At 44.0% G+C, this 12,790-nt stretch overlaps 1 protein-coding gene across 6 annotated transcripts in view; it reads right to left on the bottom strand.

The window, feature by feature from the left end:
• The window catches only part of CREB3L2 (cAMP responsive element binding protein 3 like 2), a 79,776-nt gene that overhangs the window by 25,442 nt on the left and 41,544 nt on the right, over positions 1 to 12,790 (bottom strand). For 3 of the 6 annotated variants that reach the window (XM_040561283.1, XM_040561263.1, XM_040561312.1), the window contains exon 3: positions 12,273 to 12,356. The exons of 2 other annotated variants lie outside the window; for them this stretch is intronic. In XM_040561283.1, the coding sequence (XP_040417217.1) occupies positions 12,273 to 12,356 (84 nt within the window). The remainder of the gene's footprint in view (positions 1 to 12,272; positions 12,357 to 12,790) is intronic. One more of the 6 variants, XM_040561273.1, reaches the window with a different exon arrangement.

Genomic DNA, 12,790 nt, shown 5'->3' with positions numbered 1-12,790 from the left:
TCACTAATCAGGAGAAAGCCATGCGACCTTTCACTGAATAAAGCTGAACAGTTTGCCTTGCACTATCAAGAACTGGAAGAAGGTTGGTCTGGTAAGTTGCTAGCTCCCTGTTTCCATTCATGGGGTAGCAAATGGGAGGGAAGATGTTTGGCTTGCAGAAAAGGGATTTATTTTCTTGGGTTTAAAGTATGACAGAGAATCAAGAATTCAGGATTCAATCTTTAAAATAATTTCCCAAGGCCATTAAAATTCTTATTAAAAAAAAAAAAAAGAAAAAGTAGACGTATTTTTGGCAGTTGCAATTCTACCTTTAAAAAATCCCATTCCCATTCCTGCTGCTGGGGTTCAGTTTTATATGGTGGTCCTTCCTCTTGCAGCAGATTACCCCACCCCTCTGTACTGTACCCCAGCAGCATACAGCGCAGTCCTCTGCCACAACTCGCCAGCAGCTGCAAGAGGCACGTCCATAAATCAAGCAGTTGGAAACCAAGGCCAAACATACGGAAGGGAAAAGGGTGTTGATTTTCCTTTCGGAGCTCTCTCCTGCCTTCATACACAGTATTTATGGCATATATGGAATTAAAGCAGAGAGCAAGCACATACACAAAGAGGAGTGCAGTCAGTACACAGCAACACGGCTTCAAATTAACTGGACACCACATCAGCACGGCAGGAGTCAGCCAGGGTGCTGCGGCTATGCCACCAACAGCCTGCGAGGCTGATACAAGACCTTTACACATCTCGGCGGATCACGCTGGTGAGATGTCACCAGAGTTCAGCTGCAGGTAGGTAACAAAAATAAGAGCAGTCTTACAGCCTCCGTGTTTGCCTGCCGCTGCTGTTAGGACCACACAGACGGGTGGCACGCAGGCGCTGAGCGACTGCAGGATGGGAGAAGTATGCACAGCGCATGGGCTGGTCATTGCTTTGTGGCGGGACCTAACCTCTGCCGCTGGCAAGGAAAGGGGTAATCTGAGTAAAGGCACACCGAGGGATTAAAAATGAAAACACGTATCCTGTAATCAGACGCTCCAGAACTGCCAGCCCAGCTCTGCCAAGAGGAGTAGCTGTACAGCAAGGGCTAAGCACCGTATTTAAGTTGTTGAAAGGCTTACTCCCGTAGAATTCCGGGAAATGCAGAATTATAAAAATAGAAGTATTTACCAAAAAAAAAAAAAAAGAGGTAGCATTGTCTAAATATTAACTCAGGAGAGAGGACGTTGCTCTCTTTCCACCCTCCCTCCCTGCACCTCCCTACTTACACACACAAAAACGCCATTCCCTCCCTGTCGATTGTAACAAAATATTCGGTGGACTCCCTCTCGATTGGTGTGTGTAGATCATTCAGATAAGAGTTTTAAAGGGGTAAGTTTGCCTGAAAATCCAGAATCCCTTGGCAAATGCAGCTTTCAAATGTTTATTTGGATAACGTCTGCCAAAGCCTTCCCCTCATGGTACTACATGGAGGCTCCGCTTGCTGCCTGTCTCACCTCGGCGTCGAGCTGTACTGTGGCAGTGCCAGCAGCGTCTGTAAGCTACCTCAGCCTCCCTTTGGGAGGGCAGGCTACTTTTAAACGAGAGTTATCAGTGAACCAAGTAATTAGCCCTGAACTTTCTGAGATTCGTATCATCATGCAAGTCGAAGAGAAGTCTGGCCGTGGGTGCCCAGCGAAACAGGGCACGTCCTCTAAGACTGTGGGTTTTGATGTTTATCACCTCTAATCCCCCGGCTCATCGCAAGGGCTCAGCTGCTGTAAGGCAGCAAGAAATGCTGGCCTTCAGCCTGTCTCTGTCCTCCCTGGAACCTGACTGTGCTGACAAACCTGACGTCCCTGCCACCGCCACTTAGCTCCACGCTAACTGCTCCGAGTTATTCCAGGCATTAAAGCCAGTCTAACCAGTTCACAGGGTTACAGATGGTTTTCAGAGACAGCAACACAGTGCATTTAACACTGAGGTAACTTTGAAGGACTGCATTTATCTCTTCTTTGACATTGACTTTTATGCGTGCATGGTGACAGCTGTCATTCCAGATAAACCCTCTGAAAAGGAGTGATGGAGCAGCACATTGGTCGAATCCCACCTCGACACTCCCCTCTCCTTGCTTTTTCCAAGCCCCTGTTACACAGTCACCATCTTGGTCACCAATGAATCACTTTCTTCTGACGTCTTCCAGCTCCTGAAGTCGCCGGTGATCTCTCCTCCAAGCCAGGAGAGCTGCGAGTACATTTCCCCCTCTCCTTCCTCCTCTTTCCGAGCACAGTAGGGTGACATTACCTGAAAATCATTATTAGTTTATTCTTATAACAACCCCTAAGAGCTTTAGTCTACTCTGCCAAGCCCTGTACTAGCAGAACAAGGAGTAGCCCTTGCCCCAAACTCCTTGAGAATACTGCACAAAACAAGATACATTTAGGCACACAGGGGAAAAATTGACGAGACTACACAATACTGGTCATATTGAAAGGCATGGCACACCCTTCATGACAATGTTATTTCTGATGGAGGGGTCTGAAGAACCATGACAGAGGATTTACGGGAGGATAGGAACGAGCAAGAAGGTGCACATGAAATCTTGAAATGAAATACGCACTGGAGGAGAAGGGCGGTGTCTTCTCAAAACCAAGCAAGACACGCCGTTGTAAGAGTAGACGACTGGGGTTTAGAAGTTGAAGGTGAGTATTCATCTTTATAAGTGTCATGATCTAGGAGGCACACATGAAGTATTGAGACAGAGTCCAAAACAACAGGCTAAGAAAATGCCCTTGGTGACTATATTCTGTATGGATATGGACAGGGCAGCACTGCAATGCCAAGATGAGATAAAATACACTGCAAACCATTCAATAATAAGAAAAGAAAGCCTGAATGAGAGATTTAGCTATCCAAATGGCTAGGAAAATCCACATCCTAAAGCTGGTCACTTTGGCTGTTAAAGAACTCTTCTCAGCCTTCAAAACCCTGACACCAAAGTTCACTGCTGAGCAAATGATCCTGACTGCTAGGACCCCCTTGCCCAGATGAAATTTCCTACGAAATTCACAGCTCTGTCATGCAATGACTCTAGATGAGAAGCGTTCCCCTTCACCTACCTTTTCAGTAACTCCATGAATGCCAGGCCTTTTGGCTTAAGCCATCCATATACTTCGCAAAATCTCAGCTAAAGATCCTACATGCAATGCACTAGCGCTGTTAAATTGCACATACAGAGTATGTTAACTGAACATTACAGTTGCAAAGCACCCTGGTACTCAGAAATACCTATGAAGGTTTATCTCAGTGTGTCTTTGCATATTATATAAATCTAAAAATAGCAATGTTCCTAATGTGATTGAAAACTTTCTCTGCAGCTCCTGAACCTGACCCAACACACAGAGTGCACGGCACTCCCTTAGCTGGGGTGAATACCATGTTTTATTATTCCCGTTGCCTCTTGCACAGCCTCAACTCTCTTTTACCAAATACATTTCAAATTCAGTTCCTACAGAGTTGTTTAATTCCCTCCTAGGGAACAATCAAAATGCTTCACCAACTGGAATTAATTTCCACAGCGGTCCTGAAAATTCAAGTGAGCCATGGAGAGATTAAGGCCAAAAAATATCTATTCATTTAAAATGACCAACTGGAGACAACTGGAATTGGATTTTTAACATGATTTAGCACTGTTATTATACTTTACTTTATCAAAACAGTATGCATTGAGTTCAGGTGCAGCTGTGAGCATCTAGCACTTCTGCAAGTTAAACCTCCATTCCAAATCAAGCATCCAGAAAAACAATTCACCACAGTAACCAAGAGTTTGTGACATTTGCATCTAAGATTTCCCACATCCAAGACCACAATTACATTTCTTTAGAATGCTTTTATGTGCTGCTTTGGTAATTACGCTGCCTCACTTTTCCCTCAGGCTCTTGTTTAGCATGCATCTTCTACCTTCTTTAAAAATAAATAAATAAATAAATAAATAAATTAAAAACAAAAAACACAACAAAACAAGGCAGGAGCCTTACAAAGCACCAAAGCTCCATCAGTGTACTGAACAAAATTCTCACTGATAGGAACAGCTTTAAATATGGACTTTTCCAGCCGAACTCATTGTGGTCCCAAGTACAACACTGATAACGTGTTCTAAGAACCGGTGTATGCAATAGCACAGGAGAAAAAGCTCAAAATAAGATGCAATTCTCTCTTTGTGTGTTTAAGTACTGCACATGGTGCATATTTACACAAACCATCCAAGTAGCAAGCAAACCCTTTCTGTCCTCCACCTTTAGTTTAGAGCCCCTAAACCTGCCCCAGGTTCAATCGTCTGCAGTTAAGATGGACAATGCTAGTAGGACCTACCCAACATACCACAAGTGGACTTTCCCTTTTTCCTTTCTTTGCTCCAGATCCTTACACCCAAAAGGGAAAAGGTTGTTTGCCATTTTGCTCAGTGAAAGCTTAAGATCTTTAAGATCCATTATGAAGATTGAGTCACTCAAAAGTACTTGGCTTTTGGTGCACAACACACCCAAATTCTTAATTTCTCTCTACACTGCCCACCACATACATTAAAAAGGTAATTTTCAACAAAAATGGAGTTCACTGCTCCTCTAAGCATTACAGCTGTAGCAATAATCAGTACATGTGATTTAGGGATACATGAAAAACATACACAACTAAAAAGGGCTGTGTTTGTACAGCAACCAAAATACCACCTCTACAGATTCCTAACTTTGTCCTTTCAGCTGCCAATATTTCCTATGAAGAGTCCTGGAACTGGAGGGGGAAGGAAAACAAAATAAAGCAACCCATGTGCTTTGCTATAAGATGTTTATCACGTCCCATTTCTATGAAAATCGGTCAAAACTCTCCCACGGAGCTCTCAGGTAGCTACCAGCTGCTGAAATAAGAAGCCAGGTTTCTACATTCTTTCAAAACAGCAGTTAGGAGGCTGTGGTAACTTAGAGAAAAGGACAGAGCTACTTTTGTTCCTAGATGTGCTTTAAAGGCTGTTAAAACCCATAAAAATATGTCAGGATTAATATATATATTTATATATATATATAATATATGCCACTGTATTCATTAAAATCATGCACACACACACACATATATATAAATTTATATATTTAGACATAGTCTCTTAACACCACCATGTGCAACTTCCTGGGATACTCATATTTCTCTGATGACCTACAACATTTTACTTCTTCCTTGGCTTTCCCTTTCCTTTCTTTTTTTTTTTTTTAATTGTATCCAACATTATGCTTTGCTTTTTAAAGACAAATTCTTCAATCTCACCCAATATACCAACTCCTCTCCTGAGAAAATGTAAATCTCCAATGTTAACTGAATTTCACCTTCCACAATAGATGTACAGAGCTTATGAAATAACTAAAAAGACATCCCTTGCTCCTCACGTTCAGCACTATTCATCAAAGAGTTTAACAGAGGTACTTTTTGCACGCATAGCCAAGTTGAATCAGGCACTTGCTCTGTATTTGAAATGAAATTAGAGATGCGCTACACATTTCCACCCGTACCCACACAAGTGCTGAGAATGCAAGCATTCAGCAAAACACCATCATTTTCACCTCTTTCCTGCAGTAAAAAGGAAGACAGCACCACTAGGCAAACTAAGCCACATGAAGGATGTACCACAGAACCTAATCTTGATGGGCAAAAAAAGAAACCCAACCAAAAAACAACCCATATCACCATTACCACCATGTCAGATTGCAATCACACAGAAAACAGATACATGTGCTGCATCGTCATTTGAAACAAGCCTGCAAATAAGACACGTAGAAGCATCGAAGGTTATCCTTATATGTATAAGCAGAGTGAAGAGGCTGTCCTTGCCTCCTCAAAGTTCACTTTTCAAGGAAAAGATAAAACAGTTAGAGAGGGATGGAACAGGAAGCTTACGGAGACAGCAACAGACTGCTCATCCGAGCGCTTTGCACATCTGTCAGACGAGACAACTCAGGACAGCGTAACGCAAGAAGACCCCTAATGACCCCAGCCTAGTGCATTTAAAAAATTCCCCTCTTCAGCTGCTTCGCGGATTTCAGCTAGAGGGCTCGAGTTTGCTCCTTTCAGTCCGTGACAGACCTCGCAGTGCCACCCAACGCAGTGCCCGTCACACATTAATAAGCGGCTCTCAGTCAGAGCTGGAAGTACGCTCGCACCAAAGGCCCGCGTCTGCCAAGCTGTGCTTCGGCCAAGCATCCAGCCCTTTGCCTGGACCCACCAGCAGCAGGATGACTGCTTCCTTGTCCTCCCAGGGCCCAGGCTCACATAACCACCCGTCAGACACAAGACACCTTCACAACACCCAAAGTACTCAAGTCCCACCTCCCCTCAGCGAGGCAAGAGCCCGCAGCCACAACAAGCGCTTGCTTTGACAGCTTTTCCAGGCGGTGGTCCCCCCGCCCCGAATAATGACACCGGGGCCCTTGAAATGGCCTCCACAAAGAAGATGCTGTTTGACTGCCAAACTGGGGGCCTTTTTAAAACACCAGGAAGGGAAAATTAAATAAAAGGGGAGCGATATAGAGCAAAATAAAGCAGCAGTGATACACGGACATCGCAACGCATGGCAGAAGCAGCCTATCATCTAATAAAGGATCGCCAGCCGTACCTGCTCATCCCCTCCAAGCGGCCCAGAACCCACACAAGCCCCTCACATTACTTGCAGCACTATCAAAGTTGTTAGGACAGAAACAGCGACACATTGTTCCTCCCACACCTAAAGAAAGCAAGGTCAATACCCTCTTTTCTGGAGAGAACTTCATAGTTTTTAAACCAGAATCAGCTTCTCACATAAACCCAACCAGGAGATATCTCGGGGTTACAGGCTTTATTGCAACCACTTTTCAGGCTGAGACTGCACAAGGACACCGTTCTTGATGTTTTTATTTTGTTTACAGGAAGAAAAATGTTATTTTTATAGCATCACCCTTAACACATGTGGGAGCGAGATGCTGAAATAGGGGCAAGCTCTCAAACGCCAACCGCCGAGTCGATGTTCCGCAAATGGGCTTTTATTGCCTCTGCAAATTTGCTCATGTCTGACAAGAAACTATCCTGAGAACCAAAAGCCACCATAAAAGAAGATAAACTCAGTCTTTCTAATCACTCCAATCCCTATCTAGGTTCCCCCATCCCCTTTCTAGGCAAAGTACACTTTGCACTGTCAGGCAGGTCAGTAGAAAAAAATATATATATATATATATTTGATGTACTGACAAGAGGTACAGACTAAGGTGGTGACTGGAATTTACAACCTTAAAGCTTGACAGTATAACATGCTATGAAAGATTATGATTTTTTTTTCAAGATATGTGGAAATTACTCATAGAAGCACTGTGTTCAATGTAAATGGTTCTCTCTCGGCACTCTGAATTTTTCTCCCCACATGGATGCTGTGAAGGCACATCTGCATTAAGGCAGCAATCGGGCTTTGACGCACATTAAAAGGACTTAATGCTCACAGCAAATCACTAAGTGAGCATGAACTCCCAGTGCAACAGTACAGCTAAAAGAGAATGAGATCCCTGGTTTCAGAAACAGCAGGACTGGAAGTGGGAGGAGTATTCCCCTAATATTCATCATTTGGGAAACTATTCCAGGGAAATCAGCTCCCACAGTCACTTTATACATAGTTTTGAAAAGGAACTGCAAGTGTTCCTTTGTATAGAAAGGAAATGCGAGAATAGCTTCATGTCCAGAAGATACACCATATAGGGCAGCACCAAAGTGCAGTTCATTTAAACTGTATCCAAGCAGAAATCAAGAGGGAACTTAATCACAGCCTAAAAACACCTGGGGAAAGAGGTTTCTGAGCACAGATGGTTCTCTACTCCAGCAGGGAAAAGGCCATAAAGAGATCTCACATGCGGAACTGGAAGCTAAAGAGGGTCTGACTGCAAATACGGTTGTCAGTTGTAACAGTAAGCATAAGTGATCACCAAAATGCCTACCTCTAAATCAAAACTAACATTTTTCAGACATGCTGATGCAGAAGTGGAAGTTTCAGGCTTGATTCAGAGTGACCTATTGAGATTTTGGACCTCAGACAAAGAAAAGGTCAAAAGTCTTTTCATCCTTTCGAACTGCAGATACTGATAAAGCCTGACTGCTAGCCTTCCACATAAAAATCACTCAAATACAAGATATCATCACCAAACAGCTTCCTCCCCATAAGCAAACAAACAAAAACAAAAAATCCACACAGGAAAAAAAGTGAAAAACCAAGTGAAAAACAAGTTGCATTGGCATGTACTTGCAAAAAAAATATCTGTATGTCTTTCACAGCATCTTTTCCAATCACAAATGAAATTCTTTAAAGAAAAGGGAACTGGACAAAGCCAGCATAGAAGAGATTCCACTTCCATTGTTCACATCCCATGGATTTGGTATTGGGAGAAAAATAGACCGAAGTAGGACAATGCATATAGACGTAGACTCTATACATATAACCTATTATACATATAATAAATACATGAAATATCAGTTGTACATATACTATATATACATGCATATCTATTAAGTACATATATTCATATAAAATGTATGAAGACCACTCTGAGCCTAGAGCCCACAGGTACCTCCTATGCAAAAATGTGGCGCACGACAGATTACTGCATTGCAGACTCCACACATAAGGAAGCATTTCCCTGTACAAAGCGCTGTCTGGGATGAGGGCTGGATTTGTCATTGCCAGGCTATTTGCACTGGAGAAGTGGGAGCCATGTACAGTGATTTTGTGGGTGTTTCTCTTTCTTCTCCAAACCATGTAGGGAGATTGAGTTGAAGCTTACAAGGGAATTTTGGCTTTAAAAGCACATTGCAGGAAAACATAACCTCAGCAATAAAAATTAAAAACACAATACAGGTTATATTCTGGGGCCAGCCCCAGCTTTGGTACAGGCAAGCGTAGAACAGAAACATGACATTTCTGCAGAAGTCACTGTCAAACCTTTAGCCAAGGCAAGCTGCTTCAAATCCAAGTGCAACTTCAAAGCATTCCTGAGAAGGAAAGCATGAACAGGAGGGCAGGTGGGGACCAAGACAAGCCTCAGAAGCAGAGCCTGCGGGGGACTAGGAAAGGAAGGCACCCAGCCACCTGGCCCCAATCTGAGGAGAAAAAAACAAGCGAAGGACTAGTCAGCTGTTCACTCTCTCACCTCTGCAAGGCTCACCAAGTGAAAAACAAACAAAAAAACCAAATGCACCCATTGCTAGCCACTGCCTGATCACTGTAGCTTATCCCAGAGGATTAAAAGCCCCACATAGATGCTGCAGCCCCTGCCCTGTAGGTTTTCACCTACTGACCTAACAAGTCCAAAAGAAGGGGCAGCTGCTGTCCCAAGGAGTTTGTCCCTACAGCAGACAACGAATGGTGAGAGGGCAGGACTGGACCCCAAGCCATATAGCAGGCTAATCACAATCACTGCTGAAACTCCTGGCTCACCTTGCTGCTGGCTGGCTGACCACAGCCTTCTTTTCCAATTGCTGCAGGGACAACTGGAGGAAGACATGCACCAACTGTAACAGAAAGCTTTTTTTCCCTAACCATTTACAGCTGTTGGAAGCAAACCTGTGCCCTGAAAGACCCCAATGGGTCCAAGAAGTCTCCTTACCCACCAGACTTGTTCTCAGCCTCCCCTCCCAGCTTCCTCATGTCCTTCCATGAAGCGCTTTTCACTTCATAACAACCCACCACGCATCCTCACAGCTACTCTGCAGTTACGTCTTAAAACCCGGGGCTCACAACCAGAAAGCAGAAACCTGCTGTGAGAGGGGCAGCAGCACCAGCGGTGCTGTCAGTACCTGGGATGCAGCCTCCTTTCTAGTCCTCCCCTGGATCCCTCCCAAGCCAGGACCCTTACTCACCAGCTCCAGCAAACAAAAGTGTATGGTCAGCCAGCTGCAAACAAGCAGCCCAGACCTATAAACCTTTCTCTCAAGTATCTTTAGTCTTAAAAGTTTATGCAAAACTGAATATAAGAATAGATTCTGGGGAAAAAAAAAAAAAAAAGAAAAAAAAGCAACAACATACCAGATGTCTTGCACACATCTGCTTTAAAATAGTTACACCTGCGAGTGCATTCATAAGCTGGAGATTTCGGGACTGGTGCTTTCAGACAGTGCACATTAGCAATGACCTGTGAATGTTTGAAAAAGCTCTTCTGCATAAAGCCAGGGAAAAAATCTGAATACAAACAGGACAGAATGACTAACTGGGAAAAACTGGTGCCTGGACCTTGATCTTATGAACACTTATTAAGCATTTTCACCTTGGAGTCAATGGGACTTCTCAAAAGAGCTGCACCAAGGCTGATACACTTGCCAGGCTTTATACTTCCAGCACTGTTTTTTTTTTTGTTGTTGTTGGTTTTTGTGTGGGGTTTTTTTGACTCTTTTGCTAAGATTGCCCAACAGGACCCTGCTCCAGCTGCCCCAAGCTGCTGCTCCCGTGGGAGCCCCCAGCCTTGGCCAAGTTGCAGGACGCGCACCCACAACCACCATCTGCAACACACCCATTGCCAAGGGAACAAACTTCAGACCTGAAAGCTATTTTTAAAGGCAGATAGGCATGCAAGGATACCAGGCCCATGTCAAAAAAGCACCCTCCCGGCCCCCCACTGCCCTCTGTGGGGGCATCCTCCTCCCTCCTGTCCCACCCGAAGGCTGGGCCAGCACGGGGCTCAGCAGCCACCTCCACCTTTCAGATGGCACCCAAGGGCTGAGCAGCAGATTAGTCTCACGCAATTAAAATGCACTGAGTTAAAAGAAGAGACGCTGGAAGCCAGCTGGCATCTAAATATACCGAAGCACATTGCACTTGAGACTTCACCTTTGTGGAAAGGAGCTAGCAGCTCCAGGTTACATTGACAGAATGCTGCTGGCATGACAACTCCAGTAGGGACCAAAACAGGTGCCTTTGCCAAGTATGTACTACCTAGTCATACAGGCTAAGGGGTCTGGCCCTAGAAATCCCTTCTTTTCCCCTCCCCTTGCACGTTCCCCCTCTTTGCATGCCCAGAAACTCCCACTGACAAAGGGGTCAGCAGTGCTACACACCCTGGGGATCAAGCCACCAGCGCTCATTGCTAGGAGAATTACAAAGGGTCTTAAAAAGAGAATTATAAAGAAGAAATGTCACGTTATTGACTCTACTGCAAAATGAGGACAAAGCCTGTTTACCACATGCTTTGTACAAAACCCCAGGCCCTTAGTCCTCTGGAACTAAACGTGAAGCTCTGAAACAGCATCCAAGCTCCGCTTGATCACTGTGTGCCCTCTTCTTTTTTGCACCACTCTCACCGCAGGCGAGTACCCATGCACGCACACACGCATGCAAGAATCTCATGCGAGCCTCCTCATTAGCCTGTTTCTACCCTCGGTCCTGCAGGGCTGGATCCATGGAAATGATCATGGAAACACAACAGTAAGAGCTCAGCAATCCGCCCAGTGGGGTAGTTATTTGGAGAGGCTGGATTTTTTGCACATTTTTTGTATTTGCCCCTCTGCCAAGGGAACTGGAGTTCACCAGTATTGCCAAGAGCATTGTGTGCCTCCGCTGTCTAACTACGAAGATGCTATCAATCTTCAGCACCAAATCCTGCAGTACTGCCACCTGCAAACTACCCCTCTCTCTCCCTCATGGACTCAAGGACTGAAAAATTATCAGCATGATGCAATTTGGATATATATATTTCAGACATCCATGTTAACTGTAATACTGTGATTTCCTCAAGTATTTCTCTGAGCTTCAACATTTTGAAGTCAATACATATTGAAAGGTTCAAAAGAGTCATTCCACGGTGAAGATTAAATAAAATCCCAAACACCAAGAACAACTCCTCCTCCTCCTCCTCCTCCTCTCTTATGAAACATTGCAGAATGAGCAGAAGATGAAATACTTTCCATTCATTTTCTATTTTTAAACCCACTTGTTAATGTTTCTTGGCTTTTAAAAATATCATTTGACTAGAGCTCTATTAATTACCCAGTAGTCTCAGCAGTATGAATTTCTTCAGGATTTTTCCCCAAAGGAAACTCCCCTCACTTTTAGCCTAGTTTGGAGCTTCTCTCTGTTAACTTCTGGGGAAGCTTCCTTTCTGAATTTTCTTGTGCTTGTTCTCTTGCCACAATAAAAGTTTCATCTCCTGTATGTATTAATTTAAAGATATTCACATAAAACAGTTTGGAAATACAAAAAGGGAAGGCTTTATGCAGATGATGTTTCCAGACCATCTCTAAAAACCTGGTCTCACCTTGAAAAGCCTTCTCACAGGTTTTATTTGTTGTCCTCAGTGAAACGCAGCCAAACTTGTGAAATCTGCAGCAGGCCCCACCTGCTGAAGAGAGTTTGAAGAGAGTGTTTTGGACTACAAGACTGTCAGCCTTTGAAAACTCATGACCTGGTGGATCTTCATAAACAGCTTAGCCTGTTAATGCTTAGACATAAGCACTAATCTCTCTCTGCCTTTTATTGTGATGTAGCTTAGTACTCTACTGCATTTCACTGTAACGCTAATGTTGAACACATAAACAGATTATTAGGAGTGAAATTCTGCCATGGTGAGTACTCCTAAGAGATGCCAGTTATTCATCTCCTTGCTCCTCCACCAGCACTAGCTTTTAACTTGAACTCCCCTCCCTGCCAGCAGCTATCTTCATACCAGAACAAACAGGTTGGATCCCGTCCTCCCACCATTCCTGCATTTCCCTTTTTTTTCCCCTTCAGATGTTTATAACAGCTGAATTAAACATGACTGCTAAAAAATGCCAG

Source organism: Cygnus olor, chromosome 1, assembly GCF_009769625.2.
Source record: "Cygnus olor isolate bCygOlo1 chromosome 1, bCygOlo1.pri.v2, whole genome shotgun sequence".
NCBI classification, from domain to species: Eukaryota; Metazoa; Chordata; class Aves; order Anseriformes; family Anatidae; genus Cygnus; species Cygnus olor.
Note: the sequence above shows the minus strand (reverse complement) of the source record. Positions and strands in the feature narration are given on the sequence as shown.